Source organism: Esox lucius, chromosome 20 (assembly GCF_011004845.1).
Source record: "Esox lucius isolate fEsoLuc1 chromosome 20, fEsoLuc1.pri, whole genome shotgun sequence".
Lineage (NCBI taxonomy): Eukaryota > Metazoa > Chordata > Actinopteri > Esociformes > Esocidae > Esox > Esox lucius.
The window spans coordinates 7706697-7729688 of NC_047588.1; the positions used below are offsets into that span (position 1 = coordinate 7706697).

The 22992-nt window shown below is 40.8% G+C and overlaps 1 protein-coding gene and 1 non-coding gene across 4 annotated transcripts; both read right to left on the minus strand.

Moving 5' to 3' along the window:
• Positions 1-13: 13 nt before the first annotated feature.
• ppp1r8b (protein phosphatase 1, regulatory subunit 8b) lies at positions 14-20456 on the minus strand. Of its 3 annotated transcripts, none has more exons than XM_010865165.2 (7): positions 20427-20456; positions 11574-11634; positions 10777-10930; positions 10334-10554; positions 6920-7064; positions 3519-3583; positions 14-1665 (listed from the first exon to the last, which is right to left on the minus strand). In XM_010865165.2, the coding sequence occupies exons 2-7, from the start codon at positions 11595-11597 to the stop codon at positions 1312-1314; spliced, it is 963 nt and encodes a 320-aa protein (XP_010863467.1). In that variant the 5' UTR covers positions 11598-11634; positions 20427-20456; the 3' UTR covers positions 14-1311. The 3 variants fall into 3 exon arrangements, with proteins under 3 accessions (XP_010863467.1, XP_010863465.1, XP_019896805.1); XM_010865163.4 differs by lacking the exon at positions 20427-20456 and adding an exon at positions 11844-12172; XM_020041246.1 differs by lacking the exon at positions 20427-20456 and adding an exon at positions 11805-11823.
• LOC114829814 lies at positions 11076-11237 on the minus strand. The gene has a single exon (XR_003777662.1).
• Positions 20457-22992: the final 2536 nt, after the last annotated feature.

A 22992-nucleotide genomic window follows, 5' to 3' on the forward strand; every position in this document is an offset into this window, starting at 1 on the left:
TATACTAAAAAGACATGTTTGTCAACATTTTTTTTATTTAGTGTATTATTTAAAAAAGCCAACATCTGAAAGGAAAAAGGGTTGGGGTGCTCATGTCCAGCCGTACAAAATGGATACAAAAAGCATTGCTCACTCTTGCTCAAATATCACAATTAACCAGTAAATGGGGTGTCTGCTGGTATGAAAATTCAGTTATTTTGATAAAGGAGGTCATTCTTTTGGTCCTGCTGCAGGCCCACGTTTTGTAATGAAATCAAAGCATTTCAAAAGGCATGTAGCACTATACTCAACATCAAATTGCATCAGCAGATTTGTCCCAACTCATGACCAACCTCTTTACTAACTGCTGAATATCACCCTCTAGAGGCCTACAGGATAACAATTAGGCAGAGTTGTAATTGACAGGTCATGCTGATCTTTTTGATAAGTCTGACAGTATTAAAAAACAATAAGCAGTCTTAACTGTTTTATTGCCGAGATTGAAGGGTTAATGTAAACTGATTCAACATCTAAACGTTCTCTTCGCCCCACAGCACTCCTTCTGAAAGCACTGAAAAAATATAAAAAAGTTCTGTCTGTAGAAAGAAAATATCTTTTGTTTTCAGAATCTCAACCGCATTATGCCAATAATTCCTATAATAAACAAATTCGTATAAAACTGCTTTTTTCAGTTAAAAAAAAATATACATTAGAAGAATACACTTGTTTCAGTGAGCAGAAATACTACATCCAAAGACTGACCTAACAGGAAGTTGAGATGGTAATAAAAACGATCAACCATATAACAATGCCGACTATAAAACAGTGAACATCACTTGCATGGGATAATACATATCACCAAGTTACTCTTACCTGAACAACTGACTTGGTCTGCCAACTGGGTTTTGTTATTTATTTATTTTTTACAATTGTTTGGAATACTGATCAAACATTGAGTTCGAAAGGAGCGGCTTTTGTTTCTTCATGGAATGTACTACTGAAGTCTTTTGGATAGTCTTTCAGAAACATACGTAAAGTAGAAAACCTTGACGAAAAACTATAAAAGCCACCAACAAAAACAGTCCAAAGTAAATGGATCCACCTCTATCATGGTCCTGATATCCCCACCCATACCCTGAGTCAGCTCCACCTGTACTACACAGGCTCTGTTACGTCTCTCCTGGATTCCCCATGTCTTCTCTCCTCACCTGTCCCAAATTAATGTAGGATATAAGGCCCAAGAGATGGCCTTGGATTTTCTCTGCCAGTGCTTTCTGAGAAGGGACACAAGGAATCGAGGACAGGTGAACTAAAAGAGCCACAGGGTGAGGGTCATATGAGTAGGGACGGGGTAGGCTTCTTGCCCGGCCATGCCTCTTTGGCATATTTCTTCTTGCGGGGCTCGTTGAGGCCCTCCGAAGAATAGGGGCCTGTGACGGGGACAGGGTTGAGGGTGACAGGGGGCTGAGGGGCATCCGGGGCCAGGTCCACCTCTGGGGCTGGGTTGGGAAAGGGTAGTGGGAGTCCCCCCAAGATGGTGGCTCCACTCTGGGCCCCAGCGGGTTGGCCATCGTGGCTGGTCGGTGGCAGGTCCCCGTACAATCCGCCACTGAAGGTGTAGTTGTGGATACGCCTCGTCACCACGTCGTCCATATTCAGAGAGCTGTGTCTCTCCATTTTGTGTTTCTAAAGACAAAATAAGAAATACTCAACTTCTATAGACGAGTGCTGTGGCAATTACCGTACCACCGCAAATCCGCTGCGGTGTCACAATACCCATCGGGGAATGGGAAAACAACCTCCACAACCACGGTTGATTGTGTTTGACTTTCTATACTTTATAAAGGCTTCATTAGGTTTTCCACTTCATTCTTAAGTAAAATATGTAACTATGTAGGCCTATGTTGTCTATTGTAAAGATTAAAATCCATTAAAACAAAGCTTCAACATTTATCTTCTCCTGTCGTTACACAGCTTCACTATAGACCGATTCGCTCTCTTCTAGGGTCCAATATTTGCATAGGGTGAATTGTTTTTAGTAGTTATTGTTGTTCGTTTTAGGCTCTAGGCCTAGCCCTATAATTTGTCTAGGCCTAGCCTATTTATAATACCAAAGTGATTTTACAGCCCCTTTGGAACATATTACTTAATATATTCCGATCGTAAGCGGAGTAAAGTTGTCACCCTATAAGGTGCTATCTGGTATGGCTTGTTTTTTCTCATCACTGAAGACTAAAAACAACGGCGATATGACTTTAGTAGCTAAATCAAACATTATGCTGCCCATCTGAGCACATTTTGGCTTTCTGACAAACAAGAATGGAGAACATTGTAGCAACACTTGGATTCTCTCTGAAACCAGAGTGTGAATAGACGAGAGAGAGAGAGAGAGAGAGAGAGAGAGAGAGAGAGAGAGAGAGAGAGAGAGAGAGAGAGAGAGAGAGAGAGAGAGAGAGAGAGAGAGAGAGAGAGAGAGAGAGAGAGAGAGTGGTTTTCCTCACACAAAATGTTGATGAGAGCTAGTAGCGTATTCCTTATTTATAGGCCTAATTTGCATATGCAATTGTGGCAACATTCTCAGACTTCTTTAAGTTGATATGAACATTAATTTAGCCGTCCATTCCTTATACATTTAGCAATATTTGCATTGTCATCCAAGTCTAATTCGTTTTCTGCTTTGCAATTAATATATTTATTTTGTCTTACATATATGTGTAATATCATGATAATACCAATGACAAAGTAATGTCAATGCTGACATTTGTGTGTTTTTTTTTATTATTATTGATGGAGATCTGCAGTTAGAGAGCACTAACCTGATGAGGGTCGGCTGTCAGGAGTAAGCCAGCTTTCACATGAGGTTAATGTAAATCTTTTCTAAAGAAGGGTGTCTGCTATTTTCTGATAAGCTTCCTTTGTTTAGCATTCTTAGCTGCAAGAACCAGTGTGTTGCTGCTCACAAAAGGTGTGTGGTGTGCAATAGACATCACCGCTGTGTTTGTATGATAGAGAATAGGTAAAATGGTGTGTTACAGGGCGAGTATGTGTCAAGTTATGTTTGTTTTCCCACTCACTAGCCCCAATTTTTCTGCTAACACACCGTTAAGAGATTGGTTTTCATTGCTTCAGGAAAACATGTTTTGGTTGGTAAAAAGTGTTAAATCCAAAAAAAGCTATTCCCTGCAACTGGGTGCTTATTGCATAATTTCAGTTCAACTTTAGGGACTGGTCTGCCCCCCCCCCCCTTTCATACTGCGCTTAATGTCTATTAAAGAACTTGACACCCCCTGCACTGGATTATGACAGCCATTCCATCCCAGAGCTAGCTCACCTGATTCAACAGGTAAGGGTTTGTTAATTAGTTAATAAGTTCATCCAGGTGTACTAGCTCTGGTATACATCTAATAGATGGAATGGCGGGGGGGGGGGGGGGGGTCGGAGGGGGCTCAAGAGAGGTTTGGGAACCAGTGCATTAGGCCACAGTTGAACCAAAATGTAATGAAGATGAGAGGAAAAGGCATTTTGCAGCGGAGACTTACCTTTATAGGAACGACTGCCGTCTGCACCATGTTTCTGAAGCGCCCAACTGAGGGGTCGATGTCCTCTGCAATGTATTTTTACAACAACCAATGGGTTAACACATGCAAAACTTGGGGGATATAACTGGTTTAGACTAGCATACACTATTTTTGGTTTAAGCAAATTTTCACCGAACCTCAACAAGTGTGTCAAATTTTTGCTTGCATAAAAGACAGGGCATCATAGTATGATCATTTGCTGCCTAACACATTTGCAGTGACAGGATCAATGCACTGGAAATGCTGAGATTAGCACAAAATAAGATCCAAAAGAAATTAGAACATTACAAAAAGACTTTATGGGTGGAATTTATAACTGGTGGCAATTAAACAAAAACAATCTACACACACTATCCCATAATCACAAAACAAAAACTTAATGACAAAGCAAATATTCTGCCAATTTATTAAAAACAGAAGACCCCTTATATAAGTATTCCCAACACTTTATCCACTATGTGGAAATGCCATAGACAGCGATGAAAGCTTCAAGTCTTCTATGCTTCTACCAGCATTCACACCTGGATTTGGGCAATTTCTCCCATTATTCCTTGTAGATCTTCATTCTCCCCACAGATGGGTGAACCGCTTGCGTGATGGGCGGAAATTAAGAGAAGACTTCAAGCTGCATATTTGACAGGTTGAGCGGCAGTAAGAAAGCCATTGCTAAGATGGCTAAATAAGAAAGCGGCTTGCCTGGGCAAGGAAGCAACACCAGTGAACTACTAAAGACTGGTAGAAGGTTTTATGGCCCAAAGAATAAAAATATTAATTCTGTTCATCATGCAGGGTTTTTCTATGCCATTGAGTAGGCGAAAGGATGGTTCCTCCGTGTGTAAAACTGTCAAACATAGAGTAATGTGATGGTCTGGGGCTCTGGATCCAGAGACGCTGACTTGCAAAATGGCACAATCAACCAAAACAACAACTACAGCATTTTGCAGCGACATGCAATACCCTCTGGTATACACCTAGTTGGTCAAGGTTTAATCCTACATATTTGATTTCCATTGTAGAAAGAATGCCACAGTGTTTCCCCCTTATTATAATGACAACGGCACCCAGACACTGCTAAATTGTTTGGTTTCAGTTTACCTTTGTGCGAGCATCAGAGCAGAGCAACAACATCCTGAACCCGCCATTCAGAGTATCAAACTGGCAAGCACGGTCAGAGAAATGTAACGGTCTGTGCACAGGCATATGTGTTGAACTGTCAGGTGGCTGTCACATTCATATAAAGAAGGTAGACATCGTCTGCCAAAGGTCAGAAGCAAGCGAGCTAACTGTCACAACTCGATAGCTACAATGGTCCACAATAGATGATTGGCATGCAAGCAACATTAGAAAGTTGGCAGCAACAATAATAAAAGTCTGCAGTGAAATGTTATATACATTTGGCAACAAGATAAGATATTTGTATTTTGCCTTCAAAATAAAAGTCTGCGCTGTGTATATATAGTGCGTATTATCTGGGGAATAATACAGATGAAACGAAATTACTATTTAAATAATGCTTTACATAAGGTACAGAACGTTGAGGTGGTGCACACTGACAAATATAAATAAAGCTTTTCTGATGTTGTTAGGATATAAGTCCAACCCCCCCCTCCCCACTGTCATGTACAATGGATGCTTAAACATAATTTGATATTTCCTACTTTATAATATACATATATACATGCTACCTTTCAAACATTTGGGGTCACATTAAAATGTCCTCATTTTTGATGAGGCAAATTTTTAAGTGCAAATTTCTTGTCCTTTATAATAACATAAAATTGATCAGAAATAGTGTAGACATTGTTATTTGGAAATGACTATTGTAACTGGAAACGGCAGATTTTTTATAGAATATATACACTCACCTAAAGGATTATTAGGAACACCATACTAATACTGCGTTTGACCCCCTTTCGCCTTCAGAACTGCCTTAATTCTGCGCGGCATTGATTCAACAAGGTGCTGAAAGCATTCTTTAGAAATGTTGGCCCATATTGATAGGATAGCATCTTGCAGTTGATGGAGATTTGTGGGATGCACATCCAGGGCACGAAGCTCCCGTTCCACCACATCCCAAAGATGCTCTATTGGGTTGAGATCTGGTGACTGTGGGGGCCATTTCAGTACAGTGAACTCATTGTCATGTTCAAGAAACCAATTTGAAATGATTCGAGCTTTGTGACATGGTGCATTATCCTGCTGGAAGTAGCCATCAGAGGATGGGTACATGGTGGTCATAAAGGGATGGACATGGTCAGAAACAATGCTCAGGTAGGCCGTGGCATTTAAACAATGCTTAATTGGCACAAAGGGCCCTAAAGTGTGCCAAGAAAACATCCCCCACACCATTACACCACCACCACCAGCCTGCACAGTGGTAACAAGGCATGATGGATCCATGTTCTCATTCTGTTTACGCCAAATTCTGACTCTACCAACTGAATGTCTCAACAGAAATCGAGACTCATCAGACCAGGCAACATTCTTCCAGTTTTCAACTGTCCAATTTTGGTGAGCTCATGCAAATTGTAGCCTCTTTTTCTTATTTGTAGTGGAGATGAGTGGTACCCGGTGGGGTCTTCTGCTGTTGTAGCCCATCCGCCTCAAGGTTGTGCGTGTTGTGGCTTCACAAATGATTTGCTGCATACCTCGGTTGTAAAGAGTGGTTATTTCAGTCAAAGTTGCTCTTCTATCAGCTTGAATCAGTCGGCCCATTCTCCTCTGACCTCTAGCATCAACAAGGCATTGTTGCCCACAGAACTGCCGCACACTGGATGTTTTTCCCTTTTCACACCATTCTTTGTAAACCCTAGAAATGGTTGTGCGTGAAAATCCCAGTAACTGAGCAGATTGTGAAATACTCAGACTGGCCCGTCTGGCACCAACAACCATGCCACGCTCAAAATTGCTTAAATCACCTTTCTTTCCCATTCTGACATTCAGTTTGGAGTTCAGGAGATTGTCTTGACCAGGACCACACCACTAAATGCATTGAAGCAACTGCCATGTGATTGGTTGATTAGATAATTGCATTAATAAGAAATTGAACAGGTGTTCCTAATAATCCTTTAGGTGAGTGTAGATAGGCGTACAGAGGCCCATTAACAGTGATCCCTTGTGTTCCAATGGCATGTTGTGTTTGTTTTTTTATAAGATATTGTTTTAAGATGTTTTTGTAATGGACAAATATAATGTGCCTTTCTTTCAAAAATAAGTATGTTTCTACGTGACCCCAAAATTTTTAACGGTGCTGAATCTGGATCAGGAAAAAAAAAACATCAGCTCGGAAAAAGAAACCGTTCTGCGGCTGAATCAAGTCACCTACCCCTATGCTAGGCAAGTCGGTCACGGAGAGAGCTTACCTGGGTTGATGACTTCGTCATCCTCGTTGAAGGTAACTCTGGAGTTCCGCCGCTTCCTCTTGTGTCTCTGAATCTCCAGGTTGCCCTCCTCGATTGTCAGGGTGGATATGCGCTTGTTATGGGCCGTGTTGAACTCAGTCAGGTTCTGTCAAAGCACAGACAAGGAATGGATGTAGACGTTGGGATACAATAAGTGCATTTGGGCTTGACGATAATACTAAAATTATAAGACAACACTGTGTGTGTTCTGCTCAACACACATTTCCAATGAAATCATTTCACTGTGGCACATCCTGATAAAAATACTGAAATTAAACAAGAAAACAGGCAAGCCTTGTTCAGCCGTCCCGCAATAGAAAGTGTTGCCCTCTCGAGATTCGAACCCCGGTCACCCACATGAAAGGCAATGTCGTTAACTACTACACCACGGAGCTACATATTGGGCATCTATCAGTATAACCTCGTGTTTATCTTTAAGTATACCTATTAACAAATTTTTCTTGTTAATCTGTTAATGTACAACACTATTTATACCTATATATAATGTATGATACCTATATAATCTTTATATAGGTATTATACATTTTAATTTTGAAAGTAAAAGCTGCTACGGTTAGCAATCCGGTCTGAAGTTTAACAAGGCAGAAACCTATCCAGTTTTTTAAACTATTTTTGATTGGTCAATCTTGCAATAGTTTGCCTATTGTCATTGTTCCTAACCAAAGAAACACTGTCCTTCAACCACATATTAAACATGTAGGCTATTGCAAATAGATAATACACCGTTTGGGTGTACCCAAAATAGCCACACTGCTTTGAAGTTATGTGCTTCCAGACTCTAGTCATACAGATAAAGTGCCAATAATTTAAAGACCCTTGGACATGCTGCAAAAACATACGATGGTCTGGTTACATCTCCTGCTCTAGTTAGTCCTAATAGTAATTAGGGTTGGGTATCGTTTGAATTTGATCGATTCCGATTCCTTGTTTCGATTCCGGTTCCTAACGATTCTCAATTCCGATTCAAAAAAAGTTTAAGATATTTTAAATGAGCTAGCTAACCAACGGTCTTTCTGGAGGAAATAGTCTGACCTTCTCCACACATTTTAATTCTATGAACTTTTCACTTTTTATGAACTTTACTATGAATTTCTCACAGGGCTGTTTTCAACTATAATAAATATCAAATCTATGAACTTAATAAATTATGAATATATTTTCACAGGGGTACACTTTCCTGAAGTGATCTTTAATTTTGAAAACCTCATGAAAACACATATACATGAGTGTATGATGCTGCAGGAACTTATACATGTTACCGTGCTCTCACTGAGGGGCTAACCTGGTGCAGAATAGCAAATAAACAATAAGAAACAACTTGTAAAACTCAGTCCAGATTAGCAGCAGGTACAGTATAAAAATCAGAAACAGTTCTTGTTTAGGAAAATGATCATATCTGCCTTCTCAGGCAGGATGCGTGAGCGTTCTGGACAGATAGTATCTCCTGCTGTGGAGGAAACACGTTCGCTGGGTGTAGAAGAAGCTTGAATGCATAAATAGGAGAAAGCGAGATTTTAATTATACTTTAGGAGTTCACCAACACCATATTTTTCCTCTTTTGACCTCTTACCAAACTTTACTACACCGGGACTCTTTATGGACATAATTAACAGAACTGCTCACCCCTGAACACCCGACGCTAAGTATCATTAAAATGCCTTATCACTCTAATTGTTGTAGCTACAACACGGAGAATTATCGTTCGGAGGGGAATGATCGGCAGGCATGTTCTACCGGTGGCCTTGAAAAACTAAAAACTTTAGTCATCGGCGATTCCATTACCCGCAGTATTGGACTAAAGAATCAGCCGGCGATCGTACACTGTTTACCGGGGGGCAGAGCCACTGACGTAGCCGCAAATCTGGGGCTGGTGCTAGCGAAGTCTAAAACTGGCAAGTATAGAGAGTGAGGAGATATTGTTATTGACGTTGAAACCAACGACGTTAAGATGAAACAGTCAGAGGTTACGAAGTTCTGTTTAGAAAAGCGAAACCACACTTTGGTGGACGCTTCTTCGTTGGTGTTCAGCGGTTTCTTCTTCCGGTCGGCGGACTGTGAATCCAAACTAGGAATCGAAATTTAAACTTTTGAACGATACCGGGAAAATCGCAAAGCTAGTCCCGGTTCCAATCAATACTCGATACCCAAGCCTAATAGTAATTAAACAGTGGTAGTGAGGGTTGGGAACAGTTTACCCCCTTGTTGTCAGTAGGTGACGATTGTACTTTAATCACCACTGATACTACCTAAATTAGTTAAATGTCGCTATAAATCGCATTAATTAATAAGGCTAATGTAATGTCAGAAGGTTCAGCTTTCAATGTGGATAAACTGTGGGGGGTTTTGTTTCGATTTTTAGTGCAGCTGTGCGAACAGTGGCCGGGTTACGCATGAATGCTCTATTACATCCAATTCTTATCTTCTCAACTTAGGAACTTCCTTTGACGTCACCTGTGAACAAACTATGTTCAAGAGATACCATTTTGATGGTCATTACAGACAGACATGCATGTATGTATTATTATTTATTAGGCCTGTAACAGTCCGGTAAAGTCGATGTACTGTGACTGGCCTTCAGTAATCTGGGCTGACTAGGGGCCTCTGGTATTAGTTGCTTAAAAGACAGACAACTAAAGGTCAAGAACAGGGAACCAGCCTGGTCTCAGGGAGCCTCTGCTCTACAGTAGATTGTTTTGCTGTCTCTGTACTAACAACTAATGTGATGACGTGTGTGGACTAAGTTTATCAATTCGCCTGTGACTGTTTTTACCATCTATTGTTGAACAAGTGGTGATGCAGAACTGTTGAGCTCTTTCCTAGTAAACTTAATAGTTGCCTTGGAACTTCAGAGTTCCAAAATGTAATTAGCTGACAGTGTACTGCACATTTTAATGGTTTCATGCCAGCCGTTTAGTGGAAAGACATGGAAAATTAATTTTGGGAGAAACAGAGAACAACAGAAGATGCAAAAACAAAAATAGGTTGCTAATATGAATAGCTGGCTAGAAGACAATTGAATATCTATTTTGAAAACCAATACAACAAAAGAGTAAACTGCATATAAGGAATTGTATAATATACTTAACATTTATGGCTTGGTGTTTTTGTAAAATATTTTTTTTAAAGTGTAGTTAATAGTTATTGTTCTGCCTGCCTGTCAGAGCAATATAAGCATTATTTGAAACAATCTAGTGGCCTTTGGTTTGACCAACTCCATTTCAAAGTACACCCCCCACCCACAGTAAAACAATGTTCCAGAGGAAACACTATTACACACCCTGCTTACCAGCATGTTTAGACAAACACATAGTTGGATGTCATACAACTAGTGAGCACGCACGAATGTGCACAAACCTCGAGCTCAGTCTCCTCCTCTGGTAATCCTAGGAGACCCTTAGAGCCCTCCTCATCCTCCCCGGCCTTGCCATCCCCGGCATTGGTCCCTTGCTGGCTCTGAGGTTTCTCCCGGATGACGTAGGCTCGTGTGGACGCCCCAAATGACATGGTGGAGTCTATGGGGACCTGCTGAGGCTTGTGGGGCTCCAGGCGGATGTGTCCCAGGAAGGTACCATGCGCTAACGGGAGTAACAAACTTCCACATATCACATACGGATATCATTTATAAAAAGTACGGACAATAATTTTTTTTAAACATTAGTTTTGTAGCCTTTATTGCACAAGGCACTCCTCTGAGCCTGACTGGTATGTGTTTTTCACCAGTAGCACTAAGATAAACCGAAACTACGCTATAATGTTTGATGCTTTGACAGAGTGATATACTGATATAGGTAACTGACTGCTATTGTTGTCGATAAGAAACACCCTCTTCAGGTGCTTGTGGTAAACCAGGGCAGCATGCACACGCGAACATGATTGGTGGTCGATGGTGAAGTCGCACATGTCTGGGTTCCTCCCGAATAAGTAGCACTTCTTCTCGTCAATAATCAGTTTCTACATGGAAACAATGCAAGATTCACAAAGACAGTATATGGGGAAGAAATGTACTCATATTGCAACAAAAGTAAATTTGGAAATAGAATCACATGTTAGTGTAGTGTCACTGAATGATGACAGAACTACAAGAAACAGTTGATGGCAATGTGCCTCTGAGCCATAACTCAAGAGTGCACCTTTACACCCATGAGCTTAAACATCAGGGCATACATTTGTGTGGCACCTTCCAGAAAACCCAACAGCCATGGAACTCAGTCACCAGTGTACCCTGGCCTGAGGACCGCTGGATCAGTATCAGGTGCAAACATGCAGTAGTGGATTTGTTCATTTAACTAAGAACATAATTACAACTATCAACCTACAAATATACATATTGAAATAGACCCAGCCCGGTTTTGTATGTTTTTATACTACATTGACTTACACATTCTAAACCCACTAGATAAACCCACGTAAGACTCTTTTACAGCTTTCTTTCTGGATTAGTACATCAGTTCAATTCAAACCAGTCGTGAGAGATAAACCATTCTCGAATTGTTAGAATCTAGCTCGCCAAAATTACAGTTCTGTATGTCATGCTGCTACTACTAGCGACAGGCTTAGTGGCTGCAATGCAGAAAGTCGTTTCATAAACTCTTACCTCGACCATTTTGTCACCTTTCATCACGTCCAAATGTAGTCCTGGAGGGGGCTTGCCTGCCCTAAAACGATAACATAAGCAGGCAATTTTGTGAAACGCAAACACATCAGCTAGGTAGCATTGGTTAGCTAGCTAACAAGACGTGGCTAAAATGTACCGTTAAGAAATTGTCCAGCTATAAGCGTCGTGATTCAATGCTGAGCGTAGTGATATTTTATGCACTAGACATACTTGCACAACGTAAATATCCCGGTAAATGCATTTTCTCACCATGTTGGACAATCAAAAGAAGGTAAGTTTACAGCAGGTTTATTTGTCGCCATGTTGCCTCATTCTCCATTCATCAATCCGTTGAATGATGGGTAAAATGTTATCTTACGTTGGGAGTTGTAGTTTTTGTGGGTAAAAAGAGCGTTGACAGTGGGACAGCCCAAAGCCCTAACAGTCTTAGCGAGAACGCCATGGAGTTAGATATCTCCCAAAAGGTTAAGCGTAAGTATTGTTAGGATCGTAAGAAAATATATTCGTAAACTGTTATGATCGTAAAAAAGGTCAGAGGTAAAACATGAAACTTAAGCGTGAAATTAAATCAGTGAACGTACAAACACCCTTTTACGACTTTCCAAACTTTTAATTCTTACGTTACGTCACCATTTATTTTATTAACAAATCGTTATTATACGTACAGACTTTTGTCAGTAATCTGGCATCTGCTCAGTTAAGACCTGAACGTACCTCTTCGAAACTGTAAAGCTAGCAACAATACGTTGGACCACTAGCCCAGTGTTCAACCATAGCGTTGCCATTCCGGATATCATGTTCAAAATAAAAGTCCATAGCTGTTTTTGCCGAACCGTCTCTTACTGACTCACTGCCTGACACCTTGTTCAATCGCGTAGTGGTTAGAGAAGCGGACCTGCAAACTATAGCAGCAGGGGCTAGCTCAATTTGCGGCATCGGCAGCTCGCAGTGGCATTTCCGGTGGCAGGTTGAGATGCCACGGCATCTGCCCCGTTAGCAGTGGCATTTTTAGTGGCAGGTTGACATTATCTTGACAGACCCTGATCAGCAGAGATCAGCAGGACGACTATAGCTTTCTGAAGAGCGATTGTGAAGCTCTGACTGTCGCCATGCTGGCAGTAGTCCATCTCCCGGATAAAAGATGTGGACCGTCGGTGTAGCTGAGGCCGAATAGGAAGCCTGTAGTTGCGGCTAGCGGGGGAATCAACTATATATATAAAAAAAAAACTTTTATTGCTAGTGACAGCCGAAGATAGACAGGAAAGGGGCACAGAGAGAGAGGGGAAGACATGCAGCAAAGGGCCGCAGGTTGGATTCGACTTTCCAGTGGGAGGTTACTTGGCATTTCAACCTGTAAACATTTTGTGAGGTTTGCTGATGTCAATATGCATCTGCTTTAGGCTACTAATGGATAATAGTACTGAGTTTGTGAAGTGTTTAAAACTCCTACATAAATATCCTCACAGAGAGTACAACACCAGTGAAGAGACTCATCAATTGGCAGCCAGTGACTTATAATTTAACAGCACATGGGAATGGAAGCAACAGCATGAGTTTCGGAGCAAGGTCTGGCTTCATCTTTTGCGTCTTGCAAGTTGCTATATCCAATAGGGTACATCTAAAGTAAAATAACCTTTTCTTTCACCTGCACTCTTCTGTTAGCATTCCTATTAAAACATGCCTATATACTGTATTGTTTATGCTATCATTGTTTTCACCTGTCACCAGCAGGCACATAAGCACAGACAGAAAACATAGGAGCATAGATAAAAGCAGATAGACATAGAACACGTATGTATCATGTTTTATGCAATCATTAGTTTTTATTATGTAGCCTAGAGCACAAAATGTTTATGAAAGGTTCCACATAGCATACATAAACTTCACTTTGCATTAGAATATTAATCATCTGAATACAGTTTGCTAAATTAAATTCAATAGAAAAAATATACAGGTGCTGGTCATGAAATTTGAATATCATCAAAAAGTTGATTTATTTCAGTAATTCCATTCAAAAAGTTCAAACGAATTACACAATGTACAGTAAAGATTTTGAAGTTTCATATATTTTGCTCTTCAAGACCCGATGTGTGATTTCAGCATTCCCTTTTTTTCTGTAGAGCAGTTGAGAATATGCAATGTTACAATACTGTATACTGGTGCTGGTCATAAAATTACAATATCATCAAAAAGTTGATTTATTTCAGTAATTCCATTCAAAAAGTGAAACTTGTATAATGTATACATTCATTCCACACAGACTGATATATTTCAAGTGTTTATTTCTTTTAATGATTATAACTGACAACTAATGAAAAACCCAAATTCAGCATCTCAGAATATTAGAATATTGTGAAAAGGTTCAATATTGAAGACACCTGGTGCCATACTCTAATCAGCTAATTAACCCAGAAAACCTGCAAAGGCCTTTAAATGGTCTCTCAGTCGAGTTCTGTAGGTAACACAATCATGGGGAAGACTGCTGACTTGACAGCTGTCCAAAAGACGACCATTGACACCTTGCACAAGGAGGGCAAGACGCAAAACGTCATCGCTAAAGAGGCTGGCTGTTCACAGAGGTCTGTTTCCAAGCACATTAATAGAGAGGCGAAGGGAAGGAAAAGATGTGGTAGAAAAAAGTGTACAAGCAATAGGGATAACCGCACCCTGGAAAAGATTGTGAAACAAAACCCATTCAAAAATGTGGGGGAGATTCACAAAGTGTGGACTGCAGCTGGAGTCAGTGCTTCAAGAACCACCACGCACAGTCGTATGCAAGACATGGGTTTCAGTTGTCGCATTCCTTGTGTCAAGCCACTCTTGAACAAAACACAGCGTCAGAACCGTCTCGTCTGGGCTAAAGACAAAAAGGACTGGACTGCTGCTGAGTTATGTTCTCTGATGAAAGTAAATTTTGCATTTCCTTTGGAAATCAAGGTCCCAGAGTCTGGAGGAAGAGAGGAGAGGCACAGAATCCACGTTGCTTGAAGTCCAGTGTAAAGTTTCCACAGTCAGTGATGGTTTGGGGTGCCATGTCATGTCATCTGCTGGTGTTGGTCCACTGTGTTTTCTGAGTTCCAAGGTCAACGCAGCCGTCTACCAGGAAGTTTTAGAGCACTTCATACTTCCTGCTGCTGACCAACTTTATGGAGATGCAGATTTCATTTTCCAACAGGACTTGGCACCTGCACACAGTGCCAAAGCTACCAGTACCTGGTTTAAGGACCATGGTATCCCTGTTTTTAATTGGCCAGCCAGCAAATTCACCTGACCTTAACCCTACAGAAAATCTATGGGGCATTGGGAAGAGGAAGATGCGATATGCCAGACCCAACAATGCAGAAGAGCTGAAGGCCACTATCAGAGCAACCTGGGCTCTCATAACACCTGATCAGTGCCACAGATTGATCAACTCCATGCCACGCCGCATTGCTGCAGTAATTCAGGCAAAAGAAGCCCCAACTAAGTATTGAGTGCTGTACATGCTCATACTTTGCAGTTGGGCAACATTTCAAAAAATGCCACTGCTACAAAAGAATGCCACTGCTAACGGGCAGATGCCGTGGCATCTCAACCTGCCACAAAAAATGCTATTGCTAACGTGCCAGATGCCGTGGCATCTCAACCTGCCACTAAAAATGCCACTGCTAATGTGGCAGATGCGGTGGCATCTCAACCTGCCACTGGAAATGCCACTGCGAGCTGCCGATGCCGCAAATTGAGCTAGCGGTCACTCAATCCCCAGATCGCAGGCGAGGGGAGGTATGCATTATGATTTATTCCGTGTAGATGAAAACTTCCCTGGCTTAAGCCTTCAATATCTACATTACATTGCGACTGTTTCTGGTGGATTTTCGAAGTATGCATCCGTGCATGCGTTTTGGGTCAGGATAGACAAACACATTTGCTGGCTACAACATCCATTAGTTACATTATAGTAAGTCTTGACTTAAACTGTATACAGTTATATTGCTGGCATGGAATTATTAATCTTCAGTCTCGCTAGAAATTGCTCAATTATTATGATTATTCCTAGGAAGTTAGTAGATACTATTAAGACTAATAAGCTGTTAAAACGGCCAGTGGCAAAAGCAATACAGTTCATAGACGCCATGGGCGAGTCTAGCCCCTTTTTAGGGGTGCTTCAGCACTCCTAAAACTTGGAGTAAGAAATGTTGTTACTCTAACATTTTTGTTCGTCTTTGACAAGGTTAAATTATGTCCAAAACATACTCCGTAGTTTGTGGTTTAAAATGTGTGTTAAGGATGAAAATGAAAACATCCCCGCTTAGCAAATGGTGTCATCCTCTTCTCTTCTTCTACTTCTCCACTGTACCTGCACCGCTCAGCACAACCGTCATCCAGCACGAAACACACGCAGAGTGAGAACCCGTTATGTAGTGTTGTGAATCAACTTTGCTCCAAAGCTGTGTCTCACACTTCTTTCATTTTACCTAGAGTTGTTCCGAAACCATATCGGTGAGTACTGGAGTCAGTATCCTGAATCACGGTATACCTATAATAAGTGTTTATTTTCGGACTATTTTAGTCCACCGGGTCGCCGCCGCTGTGGAGTAGCACAGGACCTGGGTGACTCGTCCATAGTCATAAACGGAGAGAAGTAGCGGCGGTTACAATGTTCTTCCGCAAGACGCATGCAGTTCTGTTTGTTAACTGCTAGAGCGTGAAACAAAAACAGAAGCGCGACAAATAATCTGCGTACCAGTGTAGTGCCTACGTGTGTATCTGTTGTTAAAGTTTATCGTTAATTTGATACTCATTTTAACAATCGGGAGTCATGTAAACATGATATTACTTGCATCTTTTCTGGTCAGTCGTCATGGAAACATGAAGCCCTGGCGTTTGGACCAGAGTGAAAACAAACATCACTGTATACCACCAGTATGTGTGAAAACACTCACTGTGGCTTTTTAAATGAATTGTTATTCATTCCTAGATTTATATCTGTTATTTTTCCGTTGTGGCTGACTATCAAACTAGACAATAAAAGAAAGTTTAATGTTTTTCTGCAAAAAACTTTCTGAAGCGCAAGAGTAAGGCTGGTACAGTTCAGGACATGCTAGCAGTGTACAAACTCCTAGATTCGGAAATGTTCCCTTCACTGAAAGCTGTTATGCAGGTTACCTTGACAATACCAGTTAGCAGCTGTACATGTGAGCGGTCTTTTAGTGCCTTGCGTCGGCTCTATACATGGCTCCGGAGGACCACAGGCCAAAGCAGACTCCAGCACCTGCTGTGATGTCTATTGAGGAGTTGCTTGAAACAATTTAACACCAAAGGGTCATTGACATGTTTGCCACCCTCAAAGTGTGGCGACATAGATTAACTCTCCCAAAGTAGAGCCAAATGGGGATTCAGGAGAAGTACTTCAAAGATTTCCCTCTTTTTCTTTTTTTATATCTTTACTTTCTAAATATTTTCAAGACCTCTGTAAATAATCTGGATATTTTACCTTCTTTTTTTCTTTTTTTTTTGCTCTTGATGTGAAGCTTGTTTTATTATTATTTATTGATGACTTATATTGGTTTATGAAAGTTCAGACTGGCGTGCAACCAGATATGTTAGAAATGGCCATTTGTAAATAATTTACAGCAGATGAATTACATTTTGTTGTCCAAGTACCTGTTACTTTGTTCAAAGACAATAAAGTTGAATCTAATCTAACCAATCTGATGACTGTTGATACAAAAGGAGGCACATGGAGTTAACGGTCAGGAAAACCAGCTGAGTGAAGAAGGTTTTGTGTTTGTTACAGGGGGCTGTCTGTGTGAACTCTCACAATTAAGCTGGTGCACTGAAAAGGTCTCAAAAAAAGAAAGAAAAAAATCTTTGGAGTTAGTTGAACCAATGTTAAAATGATAAAGTTATTTTCCAATAGGCAGATTTTTTTTGTGTGTGTGAAAAGAGGGTGGGTGGTGGCAGTGGGGCTCATTGGGTGCTCAGCACCCCTAAAGCTCTGACCCTAGAATCGCCCCTGATAGACGCTGTGGTGGAGGTAAACTTATTAAGAAATGTTAGTCAGTCTAACACAATCCTCAATGGAGTCTAGCGAGTGCTGAAACGTATAATGCCGTGGCGTAGTGGTTAAAGACAGTGCCTCTTATGTGGAAGACCTAAGTTTGAATCTATTGAGAGCAACGATATTTATTAATTGTTTCTGGTAGATTCCACGATTCTCTCGTCTTTTCACTTGATGAAAAAGTTAGTTATTGTCGCCTTTATTGATAGTTATTGTATTTATGTCATTCACAAACGAAAGGAAAAAATATGTTCTTATGCAATGAAAAGAAAGTGCTTTGGCAGACTTGCTAGCAATTGCTCAATTCTATTCTAGTAAGTTAGTAGATACCGGTTAAGCTTATTACTGCCTAATACGCTGTTAAAACGGCCAGTGGCAAACGGCATACATATTTGTGGTGGAGGTAAACTTAGTAAGAAACGTTAGTCAGTTTAACTGTATCAATGTCATTCACAAATGGCCACTTAACTATTAAAATGGCCAGTGACAAAAGACGATTTGTTCAGGAGGGTATAGAGACAGGTGGGTGGGCACAGTATACCATTGCATAGAATATCCTTCTGAGCTACAAAATATAATTAAGTGATTTATGTCAAAATATTCTTTAAATACACTGAACAAAATTATAAACGCAACACTTTTGTTTTTGCCCTTATTCATCATGAGCTGAACTCAAAGATCTAAGACTTTCTCTATGTACATAAAAGTTCTATTTCTCTCAAATATTGTTCAGAAATCTGTCGAAATCTGTGTTAGTGAGCACTTCTCCTTTGCCGAGATTATCCATCCACCTCACAGGTGGGGCATATCAAGATGCTGATTAGACAGCATGCTTATTGCACAGGTGTGCCTTATGCTGGCCACAATAAAAGGCCACTCTAAAATGTGCAGTTCCATCATACAGCACAATGCCACAGATGTCACACGTTTTGAGGGAGTGTGCAATTTAAATGCTCACTGCAAGAATGTCCACCAGAGCTGTTTCTTGTGAATTGAATGTTAATTTCTCTACCATAAGCCATCTCCACAGGTGTTTCAGAGAATTTGGCCGTACATCCAACCGGCCCCACAACCACAGACCATGTGTAACCACACCAGCCCAGGACCTCCACATCCATTATCTTCACCTCCAAGATCGTCTGAGACCAGCCACCCGGACAGCTGCTGCAACAATCGGTTTGCATAACCAAAGAATTTCTGCACAAACTGTTAGAAACCGTCTCAGGGAAGCTCATCTGCATGCTCTTCATCCTCATCGGGTTCTCGACCTGACTGCAGTTTGTCAATATAACCGACTTGAGTGGGCAAATGCTCACATTTGATGGCATCTGACACTTTGGAGAGGTGTTCTCTTCACAGATGAATCCCGGTTTTCACTGTACAGGGCAGATGGCAGACAGTGTTTTGCTGATGCGGTTTGCTGATGTCAACGTTGTGGATCGAGTGGCCATTGGTGGCGGTGGGGTATCGGCAGGTGTATGTTATGGACAACGAACACAGGTGCATGTTATTGATGACATTTTGAATGCACAGAGATACCGTGCAGAGATTCTGAGGCCCATTGTTGTGCCATTAATCCACGACCATCACCTCATGTTGCAGCATGATAATGCACGGCCCCATGTTGCAAGTATCTGTACACAATTCCTGGAAGCTGAAAACATCCCAGTTCTGCATGGGCAGCATACTCACCGGACATGTCACCCATTGAGCATGTTTGGGATATACGACAGCATGTTCCAGGTCCTGCCAATATCCAGCAACTTCGCACAGCCATTCAAGAGGAGTGAACCAACATTCCACAGGCCGCAATCAACAACCTGATCAACTCTATGCGAAGGATGTGTTGCACTGTGTGAGGCAAATGGTGGTCACACCAGATACTCACTGGTTTTCGGACTCCCCCAGACCCCCCCCAATACAGTGAAACTGCACATTTTAGAGTGGCCTTTTATTGTGGCCAGCCTAAGGCACACCTGTGCAATAATCATGCTGTCTAATCAGCATCTTGATATGCCACACCTGTGAGGTGGATGGATTATCTTGGCAAAGGAGAAGTGCTTACTAACACAGATTTAGACAGATTTGTGAACAATATTTGAGAGGAATAGGGCTTTTGAGTTCAGCTCATGATAAATGGGGGCAAAACGAAAGCGTTGTGTTTATAATTTTGTTCAGTGTATTAGTCTGGCATGTGTTATTTAACTTTGACGCATACGATCACACCAATGTGATCAGGCTGAAGCGTACGATCACACTGGTGTGATTAGAACGTATTGTTTAGAACGCACCATTAGCACACCTAGGTACAAGTAACGTAACAATGGCTGGTCAGACCGCACAGTTATTTACTCACATTTAGCTCAAACAGTGTTTATAACTTTATTTCCTGATTGTAACTGTTTCAAGACCACACTATGATATTAACCAGGTAGAAAGCATTCAAATCGGGACAAGAAGTGTTACTTACGTACCAACAGGCAGCCAACACTAATACACAAAAATGAATGATATTAGAGACTACTATAGAGCATCTTAACATTTCCTGGCAGAGCTGACAACCGATCAAAATAATTGTAAAAACCTTCTAGAAGTTACGTTACCCGTTGTGAGCGCCGCTATGCTTTTTATATAGTTTATTCATTTTCACTGCACTGAATTACAGTCACGCTTTGTTAGCTAGCAGTTAGCTGACGTTTGCTAGCTAGCTACAGTTATACATCAACCAGCTTTTGCAGCTCTTAGAATTCGAGTCAACGAGAGAAGCTTGCAATGTATGTAGCGTTCCTTACCTGGCAAGGTGACTGTTCAAATGCTGTAACTCTTAGTGAGTACTGAAGTCACATGCAAAAAAACTCACGCTGGGGTGTCATTAAGGAATATTTGAATCTCACGCGTGAAAAGGTTAATTGCTGTGTTCTGTCCATACTATTTAAGATGGCTGTACGTGGCCTGGAACTTCTGTAGTAATTGTTTAACATTTTGTTTTAGTTATTCAGTATTTTAACACATTTTCATTTTACAGCAACAACCCAGGGGGAAAAAACAAAGACCCATAAAGCAGCGTTGTTTGAGTATATGGGACTACAACAAGTGTGTAGGCCTACACAATAATAACATTTCTATACGTTTTAGTGATTTTTATTACACATGAGACCTATGCACAAAGAACAGTTACGCACAGGAAAATCAGCATTCACTATGCATGCATGAAGAAAGAAGAGACTTTTAAATTGAAATCTTGCAGGATACCTATTTCCAGTTGACCTCATTTCCTGTTGGTCACACTGCCTCTGCTTGTTATATTAGCACTCATCCCGGAAAGTTTCGGTTACGTCTTTTGGAAGGATCCAATGAAATTGCCAAAACTCCAGATTGTGATGCTGTATTTTAGAATTGTAAAACTACGTTTGTACGTTCACAGATCTAATTTCATGCATACGTTTTATGTATTACTTTTTTTTAATGATAATACCAATTTACAGATGTGTTTTCTTACAATCCCAACAATACGTACGCTTAACCTTTTGTCAGAAATCTAACTCCAAAGAACACGCTTAAAAGTCTGTGAGTGTGGACATTGGGATTGGGCCATTGACATATTTTCACACCTGCGGTTTGAGCTTAGTAAACATAGGTGGGGAAATGGGAGGGGCTGTTGAACAGGTTGCATTCATTTATGTTTCATGGAGTGCAGCACTTTACCTAGCTAACCTCTATGAAGGTAAAACAGCGACATACGTTTTTTATAGTTGTAAATTAGGTTACACGATTGTAAAAAAATATTTGCAAACTTGGAATTACTTTCGTAGTTGTATAAAAAATGGCATAAGTTTAACATGATATTTGGAATCATACAACTCATTAATAACACGTGCCAATGTTAAATACTGAGGATCAGTATTTTACAGTATTTAAAAAAAAAATTGCTAGAACTGTGATTTAAAATCTGAGTCTGCAGTAGTACGTTTCACAGCGTTTGCAAGCGAAGATACCCATAAGGACTTTGATTGGCACGGCATAGCTTTTATGACCAATTGAACTGAGTCCGTCACGTTTTCACCTTTTAACCAATCTGAGTAGACTATGGAACACCATTGTTTGAACTCGATAGTGATGCTTTGCAGGAGGAAAAACCGGTCTCGGCATGGTCGGCTTCTCCTACCTGCTCGTAACTCAGTTGTTGATACTATTGCAAACCTTTTATCATGTCGTTCAACATGACAAAGCATTTGAAAAGTAGTAATTAGCTGATGACCCATGTAATGCTGTGGGAGTCCCATCCCATACCCTCCTCCTTCACTGCCAGAACACACCTTAAACACCTGCAACATGCCGCTCCCCACAAATGAACCAGGTCAGTGGTCAACACTCAGGCTCAATTATATTGTTAAACCCTCCCTTACTCTGTCTGCCTCCTTCTGTGTTTGTGCTTTTATTTGCAGATTGGGGACAGTTGGAGCTGATTGGGTCGTTAAGGTGACAGGTTGACACAGATCAAGCCAAGTCTAAAAAAAACAAGCTTAATTGAGTTCTCTATTGGACCCAGGCTTAATCCAGGTCTGCGAAACCAGCCTACAGTGTTGTAGTTTTTTGTGGGGGGGGTCCAAAGACAGACGTGCCCCTCGGCCTCATAGAATGTAGATCCATGCATGTGTGCAGCACATGGGCGCAGAAGAGCATTTGACAGCTCTGCAAGAAGTTACAGGCACAGATCATTAACTGGAACTTATTTTCTTCTTAGTTCCAGTATATTTAAACCTAGTTTAGAATTGTTTTGCACCAACGCACTGTTGTATAATTTTGCAACATTATTAAATAGATTTGTGTCATCAACTCTGACAAAAGAAAAAACACTCAAGCGTGTGTAAAATATTTGTATTGTAAGTTGAAATTTTTGTCATTTCCATCCATATTTACTAATTAGAAAATGCGCATTCAAATGCATGGATAGAAATATCTGTTGTCCTATTTCATATTAACATTTGAAAATGAATCCTTGTACATTTTAAATTAACTGAGCATTGAAACAGGTTTTGCTATGTGAGGAAGGCTATTTCAAATAATTGGGCGATAATATTTGCAGTAAAACGAGAGATGTCACGATACACCGGAAAATGCAATTGTCATTGCTTTGTGGTTTGTGAAGAGCAGTCATTAACAACATTGATTTAGGGGTAGTTTGCCGAACTACCACCAAAGCCTTTCACAAATGCACTGCTCTGGGCGCATTTTGGTTTTAAGCTAAATGAAAGAGGTGAGCCCAATAATTTCAAGGAGGAGAATTGCCAGATTTGCACCAGAACAGTGGCACTCAAACGCGCAAACACCACAAATCTGAAGAAACATTTCCAGATC